This window comes from Chrysemys picta, chromosome 15, assembly GCF_011386835.1.
Source record: "Chrysemys picta bellii isolate R12L10 chromosome 15, ASM1138683v2, whole genome shotgun sequence".
NCBI lineage: Eukaryota > Metazoa > Chordata > Testudines > Emydidae > Chrysemys > Chrysemys picta.
Genome location: NC_088805.1, coordinates 14,014,682 through 14,036,581, shown reverse-complemented (window position 1 = coordinate 14,036,581; position 21,900 = coordinate 14,014,682). Strand labels below are relative to the sequence as shown.

The following is a 21,900-nucleotide window of genomic DNA, read 5'->3' as shown; positions in this document are numbered from 1 at the left end:
CTTCACCTCAAATACCCTCCCACCCACACACCCTATCCCCCTCCCCATCAGTCTCCTAAATAACCTTATTGGTGAACATTTGAGTGGACAGCAATCCTCAGTAGGGACAAAAGTCACACTGGCCCAATTTTTCCACCCACATTCATCTGTGTAGTACCTTACACTATGAGAATGCCCATTGATTGCATGGGATCACTTGTAGCATACAGCATGAAGAACAAGAACTCAGAGACTAGTCCTTTTCTTTAAGATTAGCAAATGTCGCACTGGTGAAAGAGAAAGTCATAAGGCCTGATCTAAAATCCATTGGTGTTAATAGGAGCCTTTCCATTGACTTTGGGCCAGGCCCACATAACACAAGGAGCATTTGCTATTTTCTTGTATTCTATTCATGTAAAGTGCTACCAGAACCCACAGTTATGGAAAGTTTCTACATTTGTTGTTATACTTAACATTGCAAAACAATTCCCGTAATAGTCCCCTATTCTCATACACTTGTAACTTTCTGAAACATTCACTTTTTAAATATTTTTCATGCTTGGCCTATATCCAAAAATGAATTATTGTTTAAACTTTAAACAAAATCCGTGTTGGTTTGTTATGAGTGAAAAATACACATTTTCCCCACTGTAATATATTTACAGTTCCTACTTTCATTAACAAAGTCCAGCAGATGGCTTAGCCAGCCTCTTTCCTCTCTACTAACCCCAACAGGTGAGCCTGCAGGAACTGCTGGTGGGGCGGGAACTGCTGACTATCAGGAGATCCTAATTAATTATGCATTTGTGGGGCTTTTTATAGCAGAGTGAGCAGCATAACAGGTATACTGTGAAACAGCATAGGGATTAGTAGCTTCAGTGAGGATTTTAACAAAGGCTAGAAAAAGGCTCTCTTGTAATCAAGAGATGCCTAAATTCATTATTAACACAAATGTGAGCAAGGATAAAGTGCCAGATTGCTTAATAGAAGAGCTCACCCAGCAACTACCAAAAGCACTGGGCAAACCGGCACAGGTAAGCAGAAAAAGGTTCAAACAATTACTGTATTTGTAATCTAGGGACAATGTAGTATATGCTAAGGTATTTCCATGTGTTCTTTTCTCAATTAAGACATCTATTGTTACTTCACTGAATTCCTGAAAAATGTAACAGTATTTAGAACCTTCCATTTGCGCACACATACACCCTAAAACAATTCCAGGCCTGAACAGCCTGTGTATAACATTTAAGATGACTCTTAAAAAAAAGAAAAGTAATTCCCTTGATGTGGAAACCATAACAATTCCCTTTTAATGTACATTTTTCTACAACTAATATACATACTGCATATAAATAAATAAATAAATAAATGGAGATATCCCATCTCCTACAATTGAAAGGTCATTGAGTCCAGCCCCCTGCCTTCACTAGCAGGACCAAGTACTGATTTTGCCTCAGATCCCTAAGTGGCCCCCTCAAAGATTGAACTCACAATCCTGGGTTTAGCAGGCCAATGCTCAAACCACTGAGCTAAGAAGTCCTGAGATCTGGATTGTAGTCCCAGTTCTGCCATGGACCTTCCTGACTTTTTGGCATTAGATATTAAATCATTATGTTGCACTGACCTGGAATTGGTTTTTAAAATCAAGAAAAATGGGACTGCAAATTAAAATAAATAGACTCCAATGTGCAATTCAAATAAATTGATATGCCACTGCTGAAGTCAACAGAATTGTCCCTCCTAATACTAATTCTGGATTTGACCCAGTGTCTTTATGTGAATCTTTCCATGTATACAGGACAACAATTGCAATAAATGTAAAATTTGTTTCTGTGGGCTAGATTCTCATTAAGCCAAGATGAGACTTATTCAGATCTGTCAGCCCAGTGTAAATCTAGAATACAGCCCACTGTGTGAAGTTCCCAGTGCATACTCACTGCAATTTTCTGAATGTATCAATGTGCTTTCTGAATGTGATTTTCCAGCAATATTTTCAAAACACATCTATTATTTCTAAACCAAGACCACCAATATCAGTTGTGATGTAAGTGGGTGCAAATATGGAGCTGAACCTGTTGTACATCAGGGCTAGATTTAAGCCAATATTTTCAGAGGCATTTTTCCACTTTTGAGGATTAAATCCATGACAAATCTAAAGTTTTAAAAAGAAACCATTTTTCAGTTATCTGAGCAGGAAAAACACCACCTAATGTTTCTTAGAACATGCAAACATCCTTTTCACATTTTTGGAAGAGGGGTAAGACATTTATTTCAGTATTGTCAAAACAGGATGGGGAAATAAGAAATATGATCTAAACATAAATAGGTAATTAAACATGTTAAGTGTCAGCTTTCAAATTGAAGTGTAGCTTTTCCCTGAAAAGTGACTTTGTAACAATGGTATAAATGGGGCTAATATTCACTCTATGTGACTCCATGTGAGATTTGCTAAGTTCAGTCATTTTTCCAACTAGCAGCCCAGCAAACTCAGCTTGGACTTAGAGTCAAGCTGAGCTCTCTTCTTGTCCTCACACATCCCAGCATTAAGATATTGCAAGTCAACTGTTGCCCTCAGTTACACAAGTGCAACCCTATTGCCTTCATATTCTGATTTCCATTTCTCATGTGCAACCACACTAAAAGATGATGGATTTGCAGAGGTGTCAATGAGGTACTAAACCATGGCCTCTAGTATCTTTATTTCTGGTGATAATGTACAAGAAAGAAAGAACCCAGCCTGAGTTTCAGGACCCAAGTCTCTGGCTGAGTTTGCACTGCTGGCAGTTAGAAAAGACAACTTTTTGTTTGCAGGCTGACAATTTTACATGCAATCAGAGAGATACAATGAACACGAGACCATAGAATTAAGGCTGGTTGAAAATTTTCCATCAAAACTTTTTTTTTTTTAAATGAAAAATTGGAGTTTCAACTAACTGAATTTCCATGGAAAATGTCTGTTTTATATGGAAGATCTTGATTTTTCATCAGAAACTGAAATTTTTAATTTTTGACACACCCCCCCCCCCAAAAAAAAACAAAAACAAAAAAAAACAATTTTTCCACAGGGTCGGGATGGAGATGGCATTGTCTGCCCAGCTCTACACATGGTCACATTTAGAGAAGAACCCACTTTAATATCTCAGCCGGTGCCTCCTACTGAGATGTGGCTTTCCATAGCCACATACTGAGATCTCAAATGTGGTGTGAAAGCAGATGGAAGCAGAAACTGGATGGTGAGGGAGAAGAATTGTTATTCAAACAACTGAAATAGTAATGCAAAACTTTTTGTATAAACATGCTCCTCTTTCCAGAAGCAGCTCTTCTTTATACTGAACACTTAGAAAAACCAAACTATTTTCAGTGTGGAAAAGGAAATAAATGCCTGCTGTATAATGCAGTACAGCCAGCCTCTGTCCCAGGTGACTACATGTAAAAACAGCAGTGTTTAGGAGTCAGAGGTTGGGGTTATAAGGGATTCTCTTGCATTTCCACAGAATTGGTTGGGTAAGGACTGATGGTTTAATTGCTGCCTGTGCTTCACTGATAGGCAGCCAGTGGGGAGGAATAGAGTACATGCTTACAAAATTTGATAGGAAGTTTTACAGTTAGAATCAGTGCTGCGTAAGTTTTTACTACAGATGTTTGAATTCATGGTAAATAATATTTGCTGTGAAGTTGGGCACTCTCTTTATCTGACCAGCTCAACTTTTTAACCATTGTTGTTAGTATCAAATAACAGTCCATCAAGCTTCTGCTTTGCATAGATTCTTAAGACTGCAAGACCAGAAGGGACCACTCTGATTATCTAGTCTGACCTCCCATATAACATAGGTGCTAGAACTTTCCCAAAATATGCTCTAGTTCAAAATGAATTCTCTTTTTAAAAAGAGAAATCCAACCTTGATTTTAAAACTGCCACGGTTGGAGAATCCGCCAAACCCTTGGTAATTATTCAAGAATCTTGCATAAACACAGCTTCTTTGGAAGCACCATCAAGCAGTAACAGAAACAAGGAGACACTAGTATATACATTCTTGCTGCCTCCAACCAAAGCTGACCTGCTAGATAAGTACAAGTCATAAAAAGCAATCATTGTTCGAGTTTTAGCGAAGGTTAAAAAAGAGCATAGCGTGTCTCATTACAAGCTTTCTGGTCATGTCCTAATAGAAGTGATTGGAGTACCCAGTACCAAACTACTCTCTGCTTGCCTCATTACCAAACCCATGGGGACTTTTTAGCACACAAAGATCCATGACTGTGGCACCGACATCAAGGTACTAAAACACCACTTTTAAACAGATATTGCTCTCAAGAGCTTTTGCAAGGATCTGTTTTCTTCACTAATACCAAAAAAGCTGCTGGGAATTGCATCAGATGTTTACTGAAAGACTGTTCGAGAAGTTTATATGAAAAGCAAGGCACAAGTTGCCTGTTTAGTGAATTTAAAGAAATGGCTACGAAAGTGGTTGGTGACACTCAACTTTTTCAGGTCAGAGTAGACTGTATTCCTCACAATTCATCACTCAAAACTAATTGGTGGCACTATCATCCATATTAATATGCAAGTGAAAGGTGTAAAACATTTCCATAATTTAATAAAATAATTTTAAAACATGATCTACCCTCTCCAGTCCCTAAAGCAGCAGCAGCTTTCATGAATAATACACAGATTGGTCAAGTACTGTACCACACTGACACCTTTTCATTGGCAGAGGAGCATTTTAGAAAATTGGATTCCCTATTCCATTCTAGGAAGATATATTCAAACAATAGAAGAAAGATGCCAGAGCTTGCAAGGTAGGATTCCCTCAGAATGCTGTCTGTACAATTAGGGTTAGATAATGCTACACCACCCATTGTAGTGGTGGGTTAGGGGTGTTCTTGACCAGGATTTTGATACTAGTAATTGAAATTGAGCATTCTAACACTTCATTTGTAATCTGATTAAGTTACCAATAATCACCAGGTGTGGGACCTTCTGCTGTGATGGACTAATTCCTACCTGTAGCTCATTTTCCATTAGTCTCATCTTCCTTTCTAAGACTCAGTTCTTTTTAAAACCAATTGAACAAGCCAATCTCATGACTAGCTACCACAGTACCACTGGAAATACTTAAATATTAAACTTCCCTCTCTGATAGGCACAATTGAGTCAATTCAGTGAGCCAAATTCATGCCAGGTATAAATCCAGGAAATTCAATGACATTACACTGGGAATTAATTTGCTTACTATATCCCAAACTACTTATATTTTCCTTCCAGACCTTGCCCTTTTCTCTTACAATTGAAAACACTTTCCTCTCCATCTCCTGAGGTCATAATGTCAGTATAATTTTCAAGTTCTCTTAGCTTTCTTCCACATTCAGGCTTTTGTTAACTCCTGCCACTTTCCCCTTCTGTATCATCACTAAAGCGAATCCTTTCTTCTCCATTCCTATTGCTTAAACCAGAGTACACAGCAATGGTCACTCTTATGTTTTCTCTGTAGATTCTCTTCCCCACCACTCTAGCTAGAAGTCCATTAAATAGAATGCAAATTTTGAGGATGCAAATTCTCAATGTGATTCCCTAGAAACATCCTTTCAAGTCAATAGTGTGTCAGGGCATGCTATTTACTCTGCTGCTATGAATTGGCAGAATGCTGACTGACTGCATGTTGTTCTACTGAGTCAAACTGTCTACCTCATGAGATATTCATAAGAAAAAAATAAGTTAATTACAAAACAACATCTTCCAGTCTGAGTTTCAAGCTACCCCAGGAGCCCTGTGCATGGATCTTGATCACCCTCATGACATTTTACTCCCCAGTCTCCCAAGCAGCCACACTTCTATTGAGCTCCTGTGCAAGGGGAGGAGGAAGATCACCTGTTAACTCTTTGCTCACTGGGAGCTATTGTTCCTGCACAGACATACTAGAGAAACAACCTTGATGTTTCTGGTATTATGATCAGAAATGAAAAAATTAACAGAGTTGGTATGTAATTGGCCATAATTAAGCTTTCAATTTTACACCCAAAAGATAAACCAAGGGCATCTTCCCTTCCTTAGTAGTTTTATCAGTTTGATTGCAGAATCAAACAAGACAAGTGTGTAAGGAGGACGTATGTTCTCAGATCAATTCCTCTATGTGCTGATTTTAAAAGCGAATGGGTGGGCATTTGAGTATATAAATAAAAGGAAATAAGGAACATTTAACTGAAGATTTAATGTTTCCTTATTTTTAATAAACATCTTTATTTTATAAAAATAACAAAGCTTTAGCTCTCTCTGGCTGTTAAGTGAATGATGCACTTTCAGAAGCCTTTCATGATAGCAATCCAATTCCCTACATAGTGGCAGAAACAAGGGTTGAGATGTAGGCAGGAGCAGCACCTTTAAAGGCAAGATGAGGTATTTGAATTTGATGCAGAAACAGACAGGAAACAAAATGAACAGATTGCAGGTCAGGGGACATGGGAAGTAGGCACCTACACCCAGAGCTTCAAATGTATTTATGCACCTAAATCCCATGGATTTCCATGCAGGTTAGGGAACAAAATACCTTTGTGGATCTGGGCCCTGGACACTTTAGAAAAATCACATTAGATGCCTAACTGCATCATTAGGTACCCAAATGCCTTTTGAAGTCTGGCCCTTAGTGACTTTTTGAGAACAGTTCCAATGTGTTTATGTCAGATAACATTGTGCAGTTTCCCCCAGCAGCAAAAGTCTTTAGAATGGTGCATTCTAGTCTCAAGTGATGTGCACTAATTTTATTATTTTTGGTAGGGGAGGGTGTAAATCAATTAACCCATCACTCCACATGCTTCCCTTTGTAGTCTGCTGCTGTTGGCATTATGGGGAGAAAAACACGAGAAGGGAGTCTGTGCCTTCTGTGTTTCAGAGTAAAAGTTTAGGAATAAAATGGAGACCTTAACACAGGGATTTCTTTCCCTGTCTCTTGAGAGAGTTATCAGCACCATAACGTGCCAGGAGTCCATCTTACAAATGTGTGCTTATGTGAGACGTCCACAGCCCACACTTCAGTGCTCAAGTTTCCACTTAGGGGGCTACAGGTGGGATTTTCAGAAGTACTTAGTATCTGTCTGGCACTGCTCCCATTAAGTTCAATGGGAGCAAAGTTGACCACCATAAAGCATTTTTGAAAATCCCTCCTGAAATTCATCCCACTGTAGAGGGCAGAAATGGCTCTGTTCCACTTAAATTCACACTTTCATTTTAGTCAGATGACAGTCACTCATGTGTGCAGAGAGGCACCACAAAGCTAGTGCACCACTTAAGCCCTCAGAATAGGGTTTAAATCCAATGTAAGGCCTTGGCTACACTTACCCGCTAGTTCGGCAGCTGGCAATCGAACTTCTGGGTTCGACTTATCGCGTCTAGTCTGGACGCGATAAGTCGAACCCGGAAGTGCTCGCCGTCGACTGCGGTACTCCAGCTCGGCGAGAGGACTACCGCGGAGTCGACGGGGGAGCCTGCCTGCCGAGTGTGGACCAAGTTAAGTTCGAACTAAGGTACTTCGACTTCAGCTACGTTATTCACGTAGCTGAAGTCGAAGTACCTTAGTTCGAATTAGGGGGGTAGTGTAGACCAAGCCTAAGTGCTAATATAAGCACCATTGGCCCTTCTCTCTAGGCACCCCGGTTTGACAATAATCCTCCCATAGTATCACCCATATGGGGAAGGGATGGCAGCTCAGCTACTTTTTATATAAAAACAGTTAAAATCATTTGGCTAATTCCCCCTTATACACCTCCCACTATATTGATGCTGTATCTGAGTGTGTGTAAATAACTGGCACTCTCCCTCCTTCCCTAATTCTTGTTACCAAGGGGTTATTTTCATGGCTGGTCTAATGGACACCTGCTCCATGGAGGCAAAATGGCAGAGCTTAGTGCCACCCATTTTCCTCCAATAGGAAACTAATCCTGATGATTCTTACATTTAATCAAAAACCACCCCACCTAGCGGTGTATTCTTTAGGGAGAGTTATGTGGGTGCAGAGGAAGAGATGCTCCATATGTGGGGAAGGAGATCAAGGGAACTATGCACCTCCTACAACTTAATACTGGCAAGGACAACAGCTGCTGCACAGCTGCAATGCACCAAATGCTAAAGTGCACTACACAGCCTTAGTGTAGTGCTTTCTAAGAAAACAGTTCTACAATAGATGAGTAATGAAGGTAGCATCACCCAGCCCAAATGCTACATGCTAGAAGCATCCCTGGCTCATTAATAACTGTCCAGTTGGGTGATTAGCAGCACTATCTTTAGAAGTTTTGTATGGCACGTGTGACCAAAAGCATTGTGACTGGTTTGGGCACAGAGACCAGACCCCCTTGGGACTGTCACCTGATGTGCTGACATTACCTCTGAGCCAGTTTGCTTTGCCAGCTTGGGACTCCAGAACCCTGTTTTGTTGAGCCAGACACACTAGCCTGCTGCAACACAGACACTGAATCACACTCCCAAAGCTGCAGACTTAACTGAAAACAGCTCAGCAAGTACTCCTGTCTCCAGCACCCAGCTCTGAATGCAATCCAAACCCCAAAGAAATTTGCATTTACTCTGTATAATGCTTTCGAGTAAACACAAATTGTCCACCCTCTATAACACAGATAGAGAGATATGCACAGCTGTTTAGTCCCCCAGGTATTAATCACTTACTCTGGGTTAATCAATAAACAAGCGATTTTATTACATATAAAAAGTAGGATTAAGTGGTTTCAAGTAATAACAGACAGAACAAAGTAAGTTACCAAGCAAAATAAGATAAAAACATGCAAGTCTAAGCTAGGGTTACCATATTTAAAGAGGGACACTCCACAGGGCCCTGGCCCCACCCCAACTCTGCCCCTTCCCAGCCCCCTCCCCTGAGCGCCCCGCATTCCCCCTCCTCCCTCCCAGCCACGCGAAACAGCTGCCCGAGTGCTACCGGCTTCATGGTTTGCCGGGCAGCCCCCAGACCTCCAGACCCTGCGCCCCTGGCCGGGCGCTTCCCCAGCGCAGCCGGAGCCCGAGAGGGGAAACACCCGGCCGGAGGCGCAGGGTCTGGAGGCTGTCTGGCAAACCGTGAAGCCAGTAGCGCTCGGGCAGCTCGGCTCTTCAGCTACACAAAGCTGAGGTATCTGGGGGGGGTGGGGGAAAGCAGCAGCAGCCGCCACCACGGGGGAATCCGCCTGCAGCTCGCAGCCTGCCGGAGCCGCTCTAAGGTAAGCAGGGGGACTAGTATTTTCCCAGACATGTTCGGCTTTTTGGCAATTCCCCCCGGACGGGGATTTGAGGACCAAAAATCCGGACATGTCCAGAAAAATCAGACATATGGTAACCCTATCTAATCCTAATACATTAAGAAACTGATTACAGGTAAATCTCACCCTCAGATGTTCCAATAAGCTTCTTTCCACAGACTAGACTCCTTCCTAGTCTGGGCCCAATCCTTTCCCTGGTACAGTCCTTGGTAGTTCCAGCTCAGATGGTAACTAGGGGATTGCTCATGACTAGCAGCCCCCTTTGTTCTGTTCCACCCTCTTTTATAGCTTTGGCACAAGGTGGGAATCTTTTGTCTCTCTGGGTCCCCACCCCTCCTTCTACATGGAAAAGGACCAGGTTTAAGATGGATTCCAGTACCAGGTGACATGGTCACATGTCCAGTGAGACCCCAAGCTTCTATTCTTCCCAGCCTGACTCATACAAACGCAGGAAGGCTTGCAAGTAAACAGAGCCATTTACAACCAATTGTCCTAGTCGATGGGAGCAATCAAGATTCTAAACCACCATTAATGGCCCACACTTTACATTATTACAATAAGACCTCAGTAATACTTCATATTTCTAGTTTTAGATAGAAGAATGATACAAATAGATGAACACTCAGATTATAAACTTTGTAATGATACCTTACAAGAGACCTTTTTCATAAAGCATATTCCAGTTACATTATATTCACAAGCATTCACATTCATAAACATATGGAGTGCAATGTCACAAGCACCCCCTGTAGTCACACTCTACACACTATTGTAACCTTTGTACAAAGTACATTTTATGAGGAATCATTTGAAAACTAGATTTACTTGTCACTAATATCATGGTGAAATGGATGTAGAAATATTTATGTAAAAGTAATGAAGTCCCCCTGTAAGATGTCATTAGCATATGGTCAAAACCAGACAGCCCTGCTGAGGTAGGCAAAAGCTGTTAAACTGGCCTATTCTAACCAAAGTAATGTGTTTTTACCTTAATTTACATATAATTAATAACAGGGTCCTCAAGACAGCAGAGGGAGGAGATCGCTGAAATTCAAGTTATTCTGTTTCCTGCCAACGAGTGGGGAAATGAGGAATCTGGTGGTGAAGGAAGCTCCATGCTCTGTCACCTACCTCACAGTTCAAATGAGCTTTACTTGCAGGGGGAGGAGCAGGAAATCCTTCAGAATATATAGTCTAAGGAATCCTCGAAGTGGATTAGAGAACCCCAAGTTCTTTCACCTAAACACCTTTGGGCATCTGGGCGAGATCCTAACCAAGGAAGAGTCAGTCACCCTCTTAATGAAAAACTGGGGGTGAGAAAGTCCATTTTAAACAAAGCTTTGAACCAAAATTTGCTAGATTAAATTTTATTTGCAGGTAACCATTTCTAACTCCTATTTGAAATCATTTGTTATAAGCTTGTTTTATTTTTAATCTAAAAAAATAATAATCTAGTGCTGTATTTAAAATGAACAGTTTGGTAACACCAGTTAAAGTAGCCAGCTGTTGGATATTGACTCCTTAAAAAGGGCAGCAATCCTTAATACCCCTCTGATATGTCCAGTCCTGGAACAATCAAAATGGGTTTTCGGGAAAATTCAGGGCTATGAGCGTGTGGCGTCACCATACCAGTTGTTAACCAAGGCTGGTAGAAGCCAGTGGAGATCTGTGGGATTGCAGGCAGACTCCGGGATCCAAAGCATTGGACCAGGGTTGCCCACTATATAGACAGCACATGCTTGTTGCTGTTGGTGAGTGACCCAGGCATAGGAGCCACAGTGGCAAGGCATTGTGACGCACTTGAGGTTACAGGGCAAGGGGTGGCAACTCCTCACTAGTATTGAATGCATCCAAGAATGTAACAACAAGCTAGGGTTAAAAAATTTGTATACGAGGGAGAATTCCAAAGCACAAACTGGTATTGCAGTACAAACTGCCATTAGCTGTTAATGGGATTTAGGCACCCAAGTGTAATTTGTGCCTTTGAAAAAAATCTCCCCAACAATGACAAAGAAAAGCAATTTTCTTCTCACAGTATCTAGCGCTACAGATCTCTACTGATCAGCTGCTGTCCTTCCATGGCTCCAAAGACCCCTGCGCCATGTGCTTTCTCTACAGCATTGGCAAGATAGGAGACCAAGAGAACAAGGACTATTCCAAGCTGCTGTGTGATCTGATGAACAAACATCTGAAAATACCTGCAGACAGGTGAGCCTGTACTACAGTGTGCCTGATTTGGGGTCTCCGTATCTGTTAACTACTAACCCCAAACTACATAGCTCTTTGCATTACACTTTTTTGAACAACTTGTTTGAAGACGGTAAAAAAATAAATATTTAAACTTTGTATTGACAATTGTCATAATAGGAAGGGGATAACCCTTTAGCACAAATGGTAGGAGGTTCTGGTGCTGAACATCTCAGGTTCAACTAGTATGTGACCATGACCAACTGATTAGATACAACCTGACTAACTACTAGAGAACAAAAATTAATGCTACCAGAACAGAAGCTGAAGAAAAAGGTGAAATCCTGTCAGTTTAGAAGCCATGTTTTTTAAAAATAAAGGTTTGAAAAATGTAAGTAAATTTCCACTACTTCTGTTTGCTTTTCACATCTCCTCTTCCAGAATGCAACATTGTACTAGTCAATATCGCTTGCTAGTTCTTATTAATTTCACTTTCAGGTTCTCATGCACTTGCATTTTCAATGCAGGATCTGGGATGCAAACAGCAGAGGAATTTTTTTTTTTTAAACCTGTTTCCATCAGAATTTTTACAAAAGAAAAGCGGCATTTCTGTTGCTCCTCCTGTACGTAGGCCCAAAGAGACAAGACAATGTCTCTTTATTTAAGAGTAAATAGTTTTAAGGTAAGTTGAAATGATATGTACAAATTGACAGGAAGATAAGGAGAATATATTAAGCTTTTGCAGATGCTTGACAGTTTACGGAGCATGTAAGTCAGATAGTAAAATCTGGAGAAGGCTTCAGGATTACAGGGATATTTGACACTGTAAATATGTTAGTTTCATTAAGTGAAATCCAGAAGTTTTGCAGGCTCTGTTCTCAGCATCTCTCTTCTCTTTCAGAATCTACATCAGCTACTTTGATATGAGTGCTGCCAACGTAGGCTGGAACCGTACCACCTTTGCTTAAGGCCTATGTAAAGTAACAGGTTATTCATGGATCAGAATTTTACTGAGTTAAATGATTAGTGCTCACCATGGTTCCAGTCATACTTTCTGTATTGTGTGCGCAAATTCAAGTAGCATGCTTACCTGTTGCTGCTTTAACATTCTTCTGCACCACACCTGTAAAAGAGAAGTAAAGACTTAGAAAAAAATGCCGAGTGTGAGCCTTATTACTTTTCAGAGACATGGGAAGATGGACACACTTTCTATTGATCTGTATGAGAGATACTTCTTAATTGTACATTAAATTTGCTCCAAGTAAGATTAGTTGACTTATTAAATGTCAGCAGCAACCTATCTACACAAGGTTTCACACAAGCTGCTAGTACTAGGGGGAAATTTGAGTTTTCATTGCCTAGACAAAGCTACAGAAAGAGATGAGCACAGCACTTAATGCCTGATTAGATGGCAATAGAAATCTAGCCAAAGTTTAGCCCATCTGCACCAGGCACTTAGTACTGAAAGCAATTTTAAAAGTATACTTTACAGTCAGACTTCAATGGTAGTTTTATCTGAGGAATCTGCTCAGGTTAATTCAGTTTAAAGAACCTGACTGGTCCAATTTGGCCCAAAATGTAGGCATTTGGTTTTTTAAGCCATAAACATAAAGCCAACAGAAGTTGGTCAATGTTTGTGCAACATTACCACAGTCACCAGATTGTAAATGGCCTTCCTAGCTTTGTTTAGCTGAACGTGCAGCCAGTTAACCTTTGAAGAAATACATATTGTCAGCTGTGGTGCAGGGTTTTTGGGTAAGTGAATTTATCACCAATAATCTTGTCTCCTGCCTGAAACCATCTAAAGATTTATATTAGTCAGTATAGCAACTGAAGACTGGTTTTACCCAAACAAGCACAAAACATTGGACTCTATCACGAGAGCTTTTCCAATGGAAGTTTTCTTTAAACAAATAACCATCCCCCTTTAGCACCAGCTTCCAAACGTTGCAGTAGTTCAGGGTCTCCAGCACTACAAACTCACTAGAAACAAGAGTTATTCCAGCTAGTTCATGAAGAAAGATACCAGATGTAAACATAAAAGTAGTAAAAAGTCAGTAATTTAAGCTAATTCAGGTCTTGATCTAAAGTATGTTATATTATGTATAAAAGGCACAGGCCATCCACCCTCTTCCCTCCAACACAAACATCCTTCCAGCACTGTGGATACTCTACCATAGTTCCCCCAACTCCATTATCAATAAAGTTAGCCAAGGCTTTTACAGGTCAACCAAACCCTCCCCCACTTCTGAGACTCTCAGATATTAGCAGACTGCACAACAAATAAAGATCTTCTTCACTAGGAGGCAGCCTTCATCTCACTCTCAGGCTAATCCCACATCAAGTACATCATTTAAGAAAGATGCTGGGGGAGGCAAAGAAAGTTTATCTTTCTAATGACCACATCCAAAGTCTTCAGGGAGAGAGAAAGACAAGCAAGAAGTGGAAGACATAAGAGAACACAGACCTAGGAAAAGTCAAGGAGTAAGTAAGAGTAACTCCCCACCCCCATAGCAAATAGCACCCTTTCCCACACCTAGACTCTTTACATAGTAGGCACTCTCTCAACACTGATTCCTTCACTAGAGCCAGCACCATCCTACCAACTGCAGCTCTTCTCCTGACAGCATACAAGCCATAGCTCCTCACAAACTAGACTTCCTGCAGCTATCTAAACACTTCCTTTCCTTAGAAGCCTTCACTCTCTGTAGGAGTACCCTTCACCTGCACTCTGGTAGCCAGTCATCAGCTCCAGGTGCTCATTAGAAAAATTAGCTTCCAACCACGCACCTAGGCAGTTAATTGGCAGGTGGGCCAAGATTGGCTCATTCTCCTTAAAGATGTCAGTTATAGGTAGACTGAGCTCTGACTCCCTTTAAAGGGGCCAGCTACCCTGTGACAATACAAAAGGAAATGTGCTTCCTAAAAATATGTTTTAATATAAGAGTGTTCCTTTAAACACAGTTTAGTCAAGTCAGCCAGTGTGGAGAAGTTAAAAAATGAATTTAGAAACCGTGTTCTAGCTTAGGTAGAAATCTGGGCTAGAACACAGCTCTAAACTAAGTTTAGACATGCTTTTGGCCTGTTCATGCTGGCCAGTCTAACACAGTTTAAACCGAATTAGCTTGAACTGATTTTAAATTGTATTACAAAATAATGTGAATAACATGGCTCCCAGCCCACTTTAGATTTGGCCTTACTGCCCTTTCTTAGAATCAGTCTGCACACTTAAACTAAAGGGTAGGGTTGCACTGCAAACTCTCCCTGTATCTGTATTAGCAAAAGTGTGTCCAAAATTGTACTTACACCAAAAAACAGAGTTGTAGGAAGGTAGTTAGCTGCTTACTAGAAACTATGGTCACATCTACTACAAGGGGCCAATATCAAATCCTAGGATTTGGAATGTGCAGAGACAGCAAATGGACAAACCTTTTCCCCTCCCCTTTTCACCAATTGAGCAATGTCCAATGACAATAAAGATTAAGATGGAAGTTAGGAGCCTAAATTCTTTTGAAGATCTGGTCCTAACTGTCCTGCATTACATTTTTTTTTTAAAAGATGGGTGCACTCTGCCCACTGCAGCCATCACACGTCATTAGAGCTTTGCGCCTGATTAATTTTTGTTTGTACAAATTCAAACCATTTGAGATCCCAGCATCTTTATTTCTTCCACACATTCCTTCTCAAGATGGTCATTATTATTATTATTTTAATTATAAAATACAGTAGAACCTCAGATTTACAAACATCTCAGGAAGAGAGGTTGTTCATAACTCTGAAATGTTCATTGCTCTGAACAAAATGTTATGGTTGTTATTTCAAAAGTTTACAACTGAACATTGACATACAGCTTTGAAACTTTACTATGCAGAAGAAAAATGCTGTTTTCCCTGTTTTTTAAATAGTTTACATTTGACAGTACTTTACTGTATTTGCTTTTTGTTTGTTTGTTTTGTTTTGTTTCTGCTGCCGCCTGATTTTGTATTTCTGGTTCCAAATGAGATGTGTGGTTGACTGGTCAGTTCATAACTCTGGTGTTCATAACTCTGAGGTTCTACAGTATGTAGTGATGCTTAGGAAAGAATAAAAGACTCAGGTCACATTTTAAAATGCATGCTGTATATCCAAAAATGAATGATTAAAACTGTGTGTGTATGTAACATATACACACTCCAGGTGGGTTACACATGCACATGGGCAGCTTTAGTGAACATGCAAGCCCTTCATCTGAGATCCAAACAGAGGGCCAAGTATTGCCCTCCACTGTGTAGGGGAAACCTCCCCCCAAACCTGCCAAAGTGGAGAAGAGTACTTCCACAGCATCACCAGAGACCATAGATACTCTCCATGCAAGAACTGCAGGATGGCTGGGGTTCTATAGTTTTGGGGTTGGCAGGCCAGGGAAGGTATGTTAGAACGTTTGGGGTGCAGTCACTGGCTGCGGCATGATCCCCTGTATTGCATGAATTCCCAGAAGCAACACCCTGCAATTCCTGCAGTCCCTCAGGGAGCTGGAGGTAAGAGAGGAGGGAGGGAGATGATTTATGCAACTGCAGGGAATAATAGGGACAGTGTGTCCTTTTTAAAAATAGCATTACTAAAACATTTTAAAACATTCCCCATGTTCTTAGCCGAGACCCTGCCATCTTATTATTTATTGTAAACTGTTTTTCTGGACCATTACTGTAGGTACATTAGCAGGGGTCTATGCTCAGTTGTATCATTATTTACATATTGGCAGGTTTTCTACAAATATAAGAACCAAGTAATTTTTCAATTGTGCCTGTGTGTGTAGGCAAGGCTGGAGGAGGTTATGAACCTGATTCTCTGTTGCCCTCCATTTTGAGAGTCATTTAACCAATGTAAATTGGGGGTAAAATGCACCGTTCTGATTTAGCAGCATTTTACACTCTCTTTGCACTGAGGTAAATGACTACACAAGGTGCAGGGCAATCTACGTGCATCACAGCACACAGCCCAGCAGAGGGCTCATCGCTTAAGCAGCCTTTGGCCTGTATATAAAGAGCTCCACTTCATCCATGAGCCAGGATTAGATAGACCACTTCAGCGTAATTCAGTTCAAACAAGAAAACATGGTATGGAAATCATAGCATTGAGAAGAAATGGATCATTGTCTATTTAACAGTCAAAAGCGAAGGAGAAGAATTGAAGAACTAACTCATGCCAGCAACACAGAATTATAAACCATGGTTTGCATTATGTGACAGGAAAAAAACAGACAAAGCCAAATACGCATTTATATAAAAAAATGCAGAGGGATGCCATTTATTTTGCAAATAAAAACTCATCTTCAGGATAGGAGTTGTGTCTTTTTTTGGCCCCATCCTGCAAACATACCTGTGATTAACGTTACCACCATGAGTAGTCCCATTGAAATCAGTGAGACCATTCACAAGCATAAGTCTTTGCAGGATCGGGGCCTATGTTCGTACAGTGCCTTGCACAAAGGGGTATCAAATCCTTATGAGAGCCTTTGGGTGTTACCATAATATAAATATTTAATAATAATTATTATTAATAATAATATAATATAATAAAGTAAATGACTGAGCAAAGGAAGAAATGGGAAGAACTCTGTAGGGAATCTAGGGGAGAGGGGAAACTATAAAGACATTAAACCCAGTAGGTGCACCAGGAATACGCTTTAACTGAATGTTTAGTTGCCAAAATTATCTGCAGATAGCAGCCCCCGTTTTTGAGTGCTGCTGTCCCTTTAAGAATCTGGTCTAGCACAGATCACATGAGCAGCATTTCAGAGCACAGTGAGAGGGATTTGCTGCGGGCTCTCTTCTCTTCAGCTCCATTTTGCAGCAGCAGCAGGGGAAGCAGCTATAGGCTGAGATTAACGATTTAGTAGAAAGGGAAAGTTCTTTGCAAGGATTCAAGATGCCCATGTTTGTTGTTAACACCAACGTGAGCAAGGATGCAGTGCCAGAGAGCCTGACCGGGGAGATCACCCAGCAGCTAGCAAAGGCTACAGGCAAGCCTGCCCAGGTGAGTTCAGGAGGCTAACCCTGCTCCCACCCCCAGCGCTGTACGCATGGGCATGTATATAACTTGCATGCAGAAAGAGCAACTTGTACAAGGTAAGGATGCCGTAGTTAGCCTGAATCCTTGGTGCTGTTCTCCTAGCTGCTTCCTTTCTAACCTAGAGGAAACGGAAATGATTCTCTTGTAACGATTCTCAGTGTAAAAGGGAGCCCTCTCATTTCTATTGCTGCAGGCAGCTTTTAGTTCAGTCGGTCGCCTGGGAGTGAGGCGAGACAGGATGGAAGGACTGAGTGAGCACATGGAGGTTTGCTGGCATGGCCCCGGGGGGGTTGGTTTCTTCTTCTCTGCCGCCAATGGAATAACTGAATGTGCGGCTGACTAATATGTAGAAGTGACACTGCACAATGAAGCCTTTCTCCCTCATGGGCAAGGCCAGGGTGTTGGTTCTGTAGGTGCAGGAGTGGGTTCTCTCATGCTTATCTTCTAGAAAAGCAGATAAGACCGCTCTGCCTACCAGAGTTAGGTGTGTTTGTAGGAGGGAACTGTTCCGTTAGAATAGGTCGGTCTTCACTGTAATGGGTGTATAGATTAGGAATATTCATCATGCAAACCTCTTGTGTTTCTTACTAACCCGGCATGCTCTTCTCACCAAGTATTTTTCTCTACTGATGTCCACAAAAGCTGGATCAAAGTGGGCCTTTGCTATTAAAGAATGATAAGTACAGAAGACTAATGCTATGAGAGGTCACTTTTTTTTTCTTACTGATTTAGGTTGCAATGAGGCCCAGTGGGTTGGAAAAACCTTCTGTCATAGAGGGCAGCAATGGGTAAGAGAGAGTATGCCAGCCCCAGGCAGCTGCAGAGAATTCAGCTTTCAAATAAATACAGTTTCAAATCCTGTTCAGTCAGAAAAATGTTTATCTACTATCTAGCACATATAGAGGCTCTTGGTCCTCATAGCTCTCAAATCACTTTACAAACATGGGTATGTGGCTCCACTTAACAGAGGTATAAAGAAGCTAAGTGGCTTGTCCAAGGTCATACAGTGGCTATTATCAATGCTAGCATTATCTTTAAATTTCCCACTTGTGCTACTATAATGGGAGCTAAAGTTCTGGGAGTATCAGAGTAGACAGCCCATTAGCGTTTTGATCACCCTGTTATCTTAACATGCCCCTAAGCAGGGTTAGGAGATGAGGTGGCCAAAATGCCAAGGTCTTTCTCCATGAACACTCCATGAGTTGTAATCACATTACTGGAGTTGTACCAGTGTGCAATGTGAACAAAAAGGCTAGTGTACACACCACCAGTGAATCGGTGGCAGAGCAAGCAAGAGAACAAAGCCCTCCTGACTCCCTGTCCTGTGCTAAATCTACTAGACAACAGATGCCATGAAATGTTATAGATTTATGGGCGCAATCTGACTGGTCACAGTGATGTGCTCCTGCTTACAACTTGTGTGGAGGCTAAACATCAACTGGCTAGAGAGCGAGTTGGAGTCAGGCAGTAGTCTCAATGAGGAGGATCACTACACCTTTGCAGGAGGTGGAAGATGTCTTTACAGAATTATTTTTAAAAAAAGGAAAAAATGTAAGCTGGTGAGCTAAATCACTACATGTCTGACTAAGGTACTGTACTACTGCAGTGGATGCTCTAGAAATGTGTATGATTAAACACCATTTGTCCTTGCAGTAGCTAATTCCAGAAAACAAGCCTGCTCTCTGGATTCCAAGTAAATACACATCAGGAGAGGGAGGAATATTACCTGATCACCAGTTGTTGATTTGTTTCACAGTACATAGCTGTGCACATTGCAGCTGATCAACTTATGTCCTTTGGGGGCTCCACCGATCCCTGTGCCCTTTGCAGCCTTCACAGCATTGGAAAGATTGGAGGACAGCAGAACAAGAGCTATACCAAGCTGCTGTGTGACCTGCTCACTAAACAGCTGCACATACCTGCAGACAGGTAAGGCTGCACCAGAGAGACATTCCAGTTATCAGCTTGTCTAAAATTATTACTTTTTTGGATTATTTATGTTCTCTTGTTGTCTGTTGTTTTTCACACCCGAGGGGGGGTTGTTTTTTCCAGCTTTCTTTCAGCTAGTTTCAGTAAAATACTGCAAATAGGGCTCTTGCCTAAGACTCCTAACTGAACAAGTCCTTCATCTTGCAAGCCTTTTACTACAGAACAGTATCTATTTTGAGTAGGGAGATACAACTGTTGTAAAATCTGTAAGGTGTGTGCTAGTGCCATGAATTGGCCTTTTCTGGATTAATGTGGTTCAGGCTGGCTATCAACCTTTCCAGACTACTGTATCCCTTCAGGAGTCTGATTTGTCTTGCATACCCCCAAGTTTCACCTCACTTAAAAACTACTTGCTTACAAAAGCAGACCTAAAAATACAAAAGTGTCACAGCACGCTATTACTGAAAAATAGCTTACTTATTTTTACCATATAAGTGTAAAATCAATTGAAATATAAATATGGAACTTACATTTCAGCATGGGGGAGGGGGGTTTGTTTGGGCATGAAGGGAGATCATTGGGCAGATGGGGAGCTGGAAGGTAGGTAAGGGGACCCAGAAGAACGCTGGCACTTGGCAAACAGCTGCAGTTCTGTCAGCCAGCAAGGGAATAGAGCAGCTGTGCTCAGTGGCAAACAGTAGGAGAAAGCTGCTGCTGCCTATGTGTGGAGAAGCAGGGAGCTGCAGTCAGCCAGAAGAGCCCATTTGGTGTTGGCAAAAAGTTGCAGCCCTCAAAGCGCTCAAACCCTTTGATCTCTCCTGCAGTTCCAGGCATGTCACTAAAATGACATGTTTTAACTAAAGAACTAAGAGCTTGGAAATGCAAGGAAGAAAAGGCAGTGTGCAGGAAGGTGTGAGCTTTGGCAAACCCAGCTTGCCTTTGCTTGGTAAAGTATTGGAGAAGGGAAGTTGTGGGTGGTGCAGCTTTTGGGCTTAAGCCAAAATTTACTGGCAAAGACCTTGCTCGCTTTTCTAAAAATTAAAATGGAAAATGTGAAACCACATCCCTTGGAGGATGGGAGGGGGAGTGATTCCTCCCCCCCCCTTGTTTCCTATACAAGTAATAATGGGTAGATGCTTGGTGGACGAAAGCAAACATTTGTCATGGTCAACATTTCTACTCTATTATTATTATTATTATTATTATTTTTTACAGAGTCTACATCAACTACTATGACATGAATGCTGCTAATGTGGGCTGGAATGGTTCCACCTTCGCATAGGGCACTCCCATGTGAACAAAGAGGCTATTCCTGGACCTGCACATCTCCTGCCTATCAGCAGTTCATGGCACAAATGGCCCTTCCCTGCACTTTGTGCACTGTCACGGATGGTGGTTCCTTGCTAGTGTTCACATTACTGTTTTAGCATTCCTTTTGTTTTCTATATGTAGAAAATAAATAATAAAGATTTAGAAGGAAGTGGCATGGTGTGAGCTCTTCCTTTAGGATCAGGGGAGGGAGGGATTTGGCCAGCCTAACAAACAAGTGCTTTTCTGTCTCGTTGAACCACTGTGTCCTTGGTGTTCACACCTCAACTGCTAGAAGAGGGCCTCATCCTCCCTGATTGAAAGAACCTTGTTATCTCTAGCCTTACTCACTCTTGCTTGCATATTTATACCTGCCCCTGGAAATTTCCACTACATGCATCCGAAGAAGTGGGTATTCACCCACAAAAGCTCATGCTCCTATACGTCTGTTAGTCTATATGGTGCCACAGGACTCTTTGCTGCTTTTACAGATCCAGACTAACACGGCTATCCCTTTGAATCTGAGATCTGTGTAGTGCAAAAGTAATAGACAGGTCTACACATAGCTCCTTTTCAGGCAGCAAGCAGAATAATTTACCAGTGATCAAAATGGAGGTAGCACACTTCTTTGCTCCTTTTTAATTCCATATTGTGTAGCGCATGAAAGTACATCTCAAATGCATTGTAATCCAGGTGTCCTTTCATTGCATTTTGTAGAGGTGGTGTTTAAATCTGTGTCTAAAGCACACTCACATATTCACATGCTCATTGGCTGGGTAGGTGCACAAGAATGTTCTTTAGCTGTCAGTGGCACATGCCTTGCAAAACTATACTTGCCCATTGGCTTGAGCTGGCATCTTTCAGTCCCCCATTGGAAGAAGATACAAAGGACGATCCCTTCTCGGAAGGGTTGCTGAGTAAAGCCTGGTGCGGGCAGGCTCTCGGGGTGGCCGAGGTCTCAGAATTCTCCTGGTTCTTATGTACAACACAGTGCAATTAGCATATGTCTCACAACCCAGGGTCTCGTCTCACCAGCAGCCATTACGCCAAGGGCCAGCAGAGAGCTACCAGCTGGGATGGGGACAAGACCCCTGGTGCTACTTGATGTTGCTGCCCAGCCCCAGACCCCAGCGGGGCTCTTTAGGGGTGACCAGCCTGTGCCTTAGGAGGCTGCCAGCTGAGGTGTGTCCAGGC

At 41.7% G+C, this 21,900-nt stretch overlaps 2 protein-coding genes and 1 long non-coding RNA gene across 3 annotated transcripts in view; 2 read left to right on the top strand and 1 right to left on the bottom strand.

The window, feature by feature from the left end:
- LOC135975754 (uncharacterized) overlaps positions 1-14,090 on the bottom strand; it is a 55,586-nt gene extending 41,496 nt beyond the window's left edge. The window contains exons 1-2 of the long non-coding RNA XR_010592775.1: positions 13,955-14,090; positions 12,509-12,541 (exon numbers count right to left, since the gene is read on the bottom strand). This is a non-coding gene — a long non-coding RNA (uncharacterized LOC135975754). The remainder of the gene's footprint in view (positions 1-12,508; positions 12,542-13,954) is intronic.
- Positions 800-12,493, top strand: LOC101933859 (macrophage migration inhibitory factor-like). Its single transcript, XM_005288564.3, has 3 exons — positions 800-1,013; positions 11,267-11,439; positions 12,320-12,493. The coding sequence occupies exons 1-3, from the start codon at positions 906-908 to the stop codon at positions 12,384-12,386; spliced, it is 348 nt and encodes a 115-aa protein (XP_005288621.1). The 5' UTR covers positions 800-905; the 3' UTR covers positions 12,387-12,493.
- Positions 14,091-17,190: 3,100 nt separating the features above from the next.
- On the top strand, positions 17,191-20,878 carry LOC101934100 (macrophage migration inhibitory factor). Its single transcript, XM_005288565.5, has 3 exons — positions 17,191-17,433; positions 19,226-19,398; positions 20,614-20,878. The coding sequence occupies exons 1-3, from the start codon at positions 17,326-17,328 to the stop codon at positions 20,678-20,680; spliced, it is 348 nt and encodes a 115-aa protein (XP_005288622.1). The 5' UTR covers positions 17,191-17,325; the 3' UTR covers positions 20,681-20,878.
- The last annotated feature ends 1,022 nt before the right edge of the window (positions 20,879-21,900 follow it).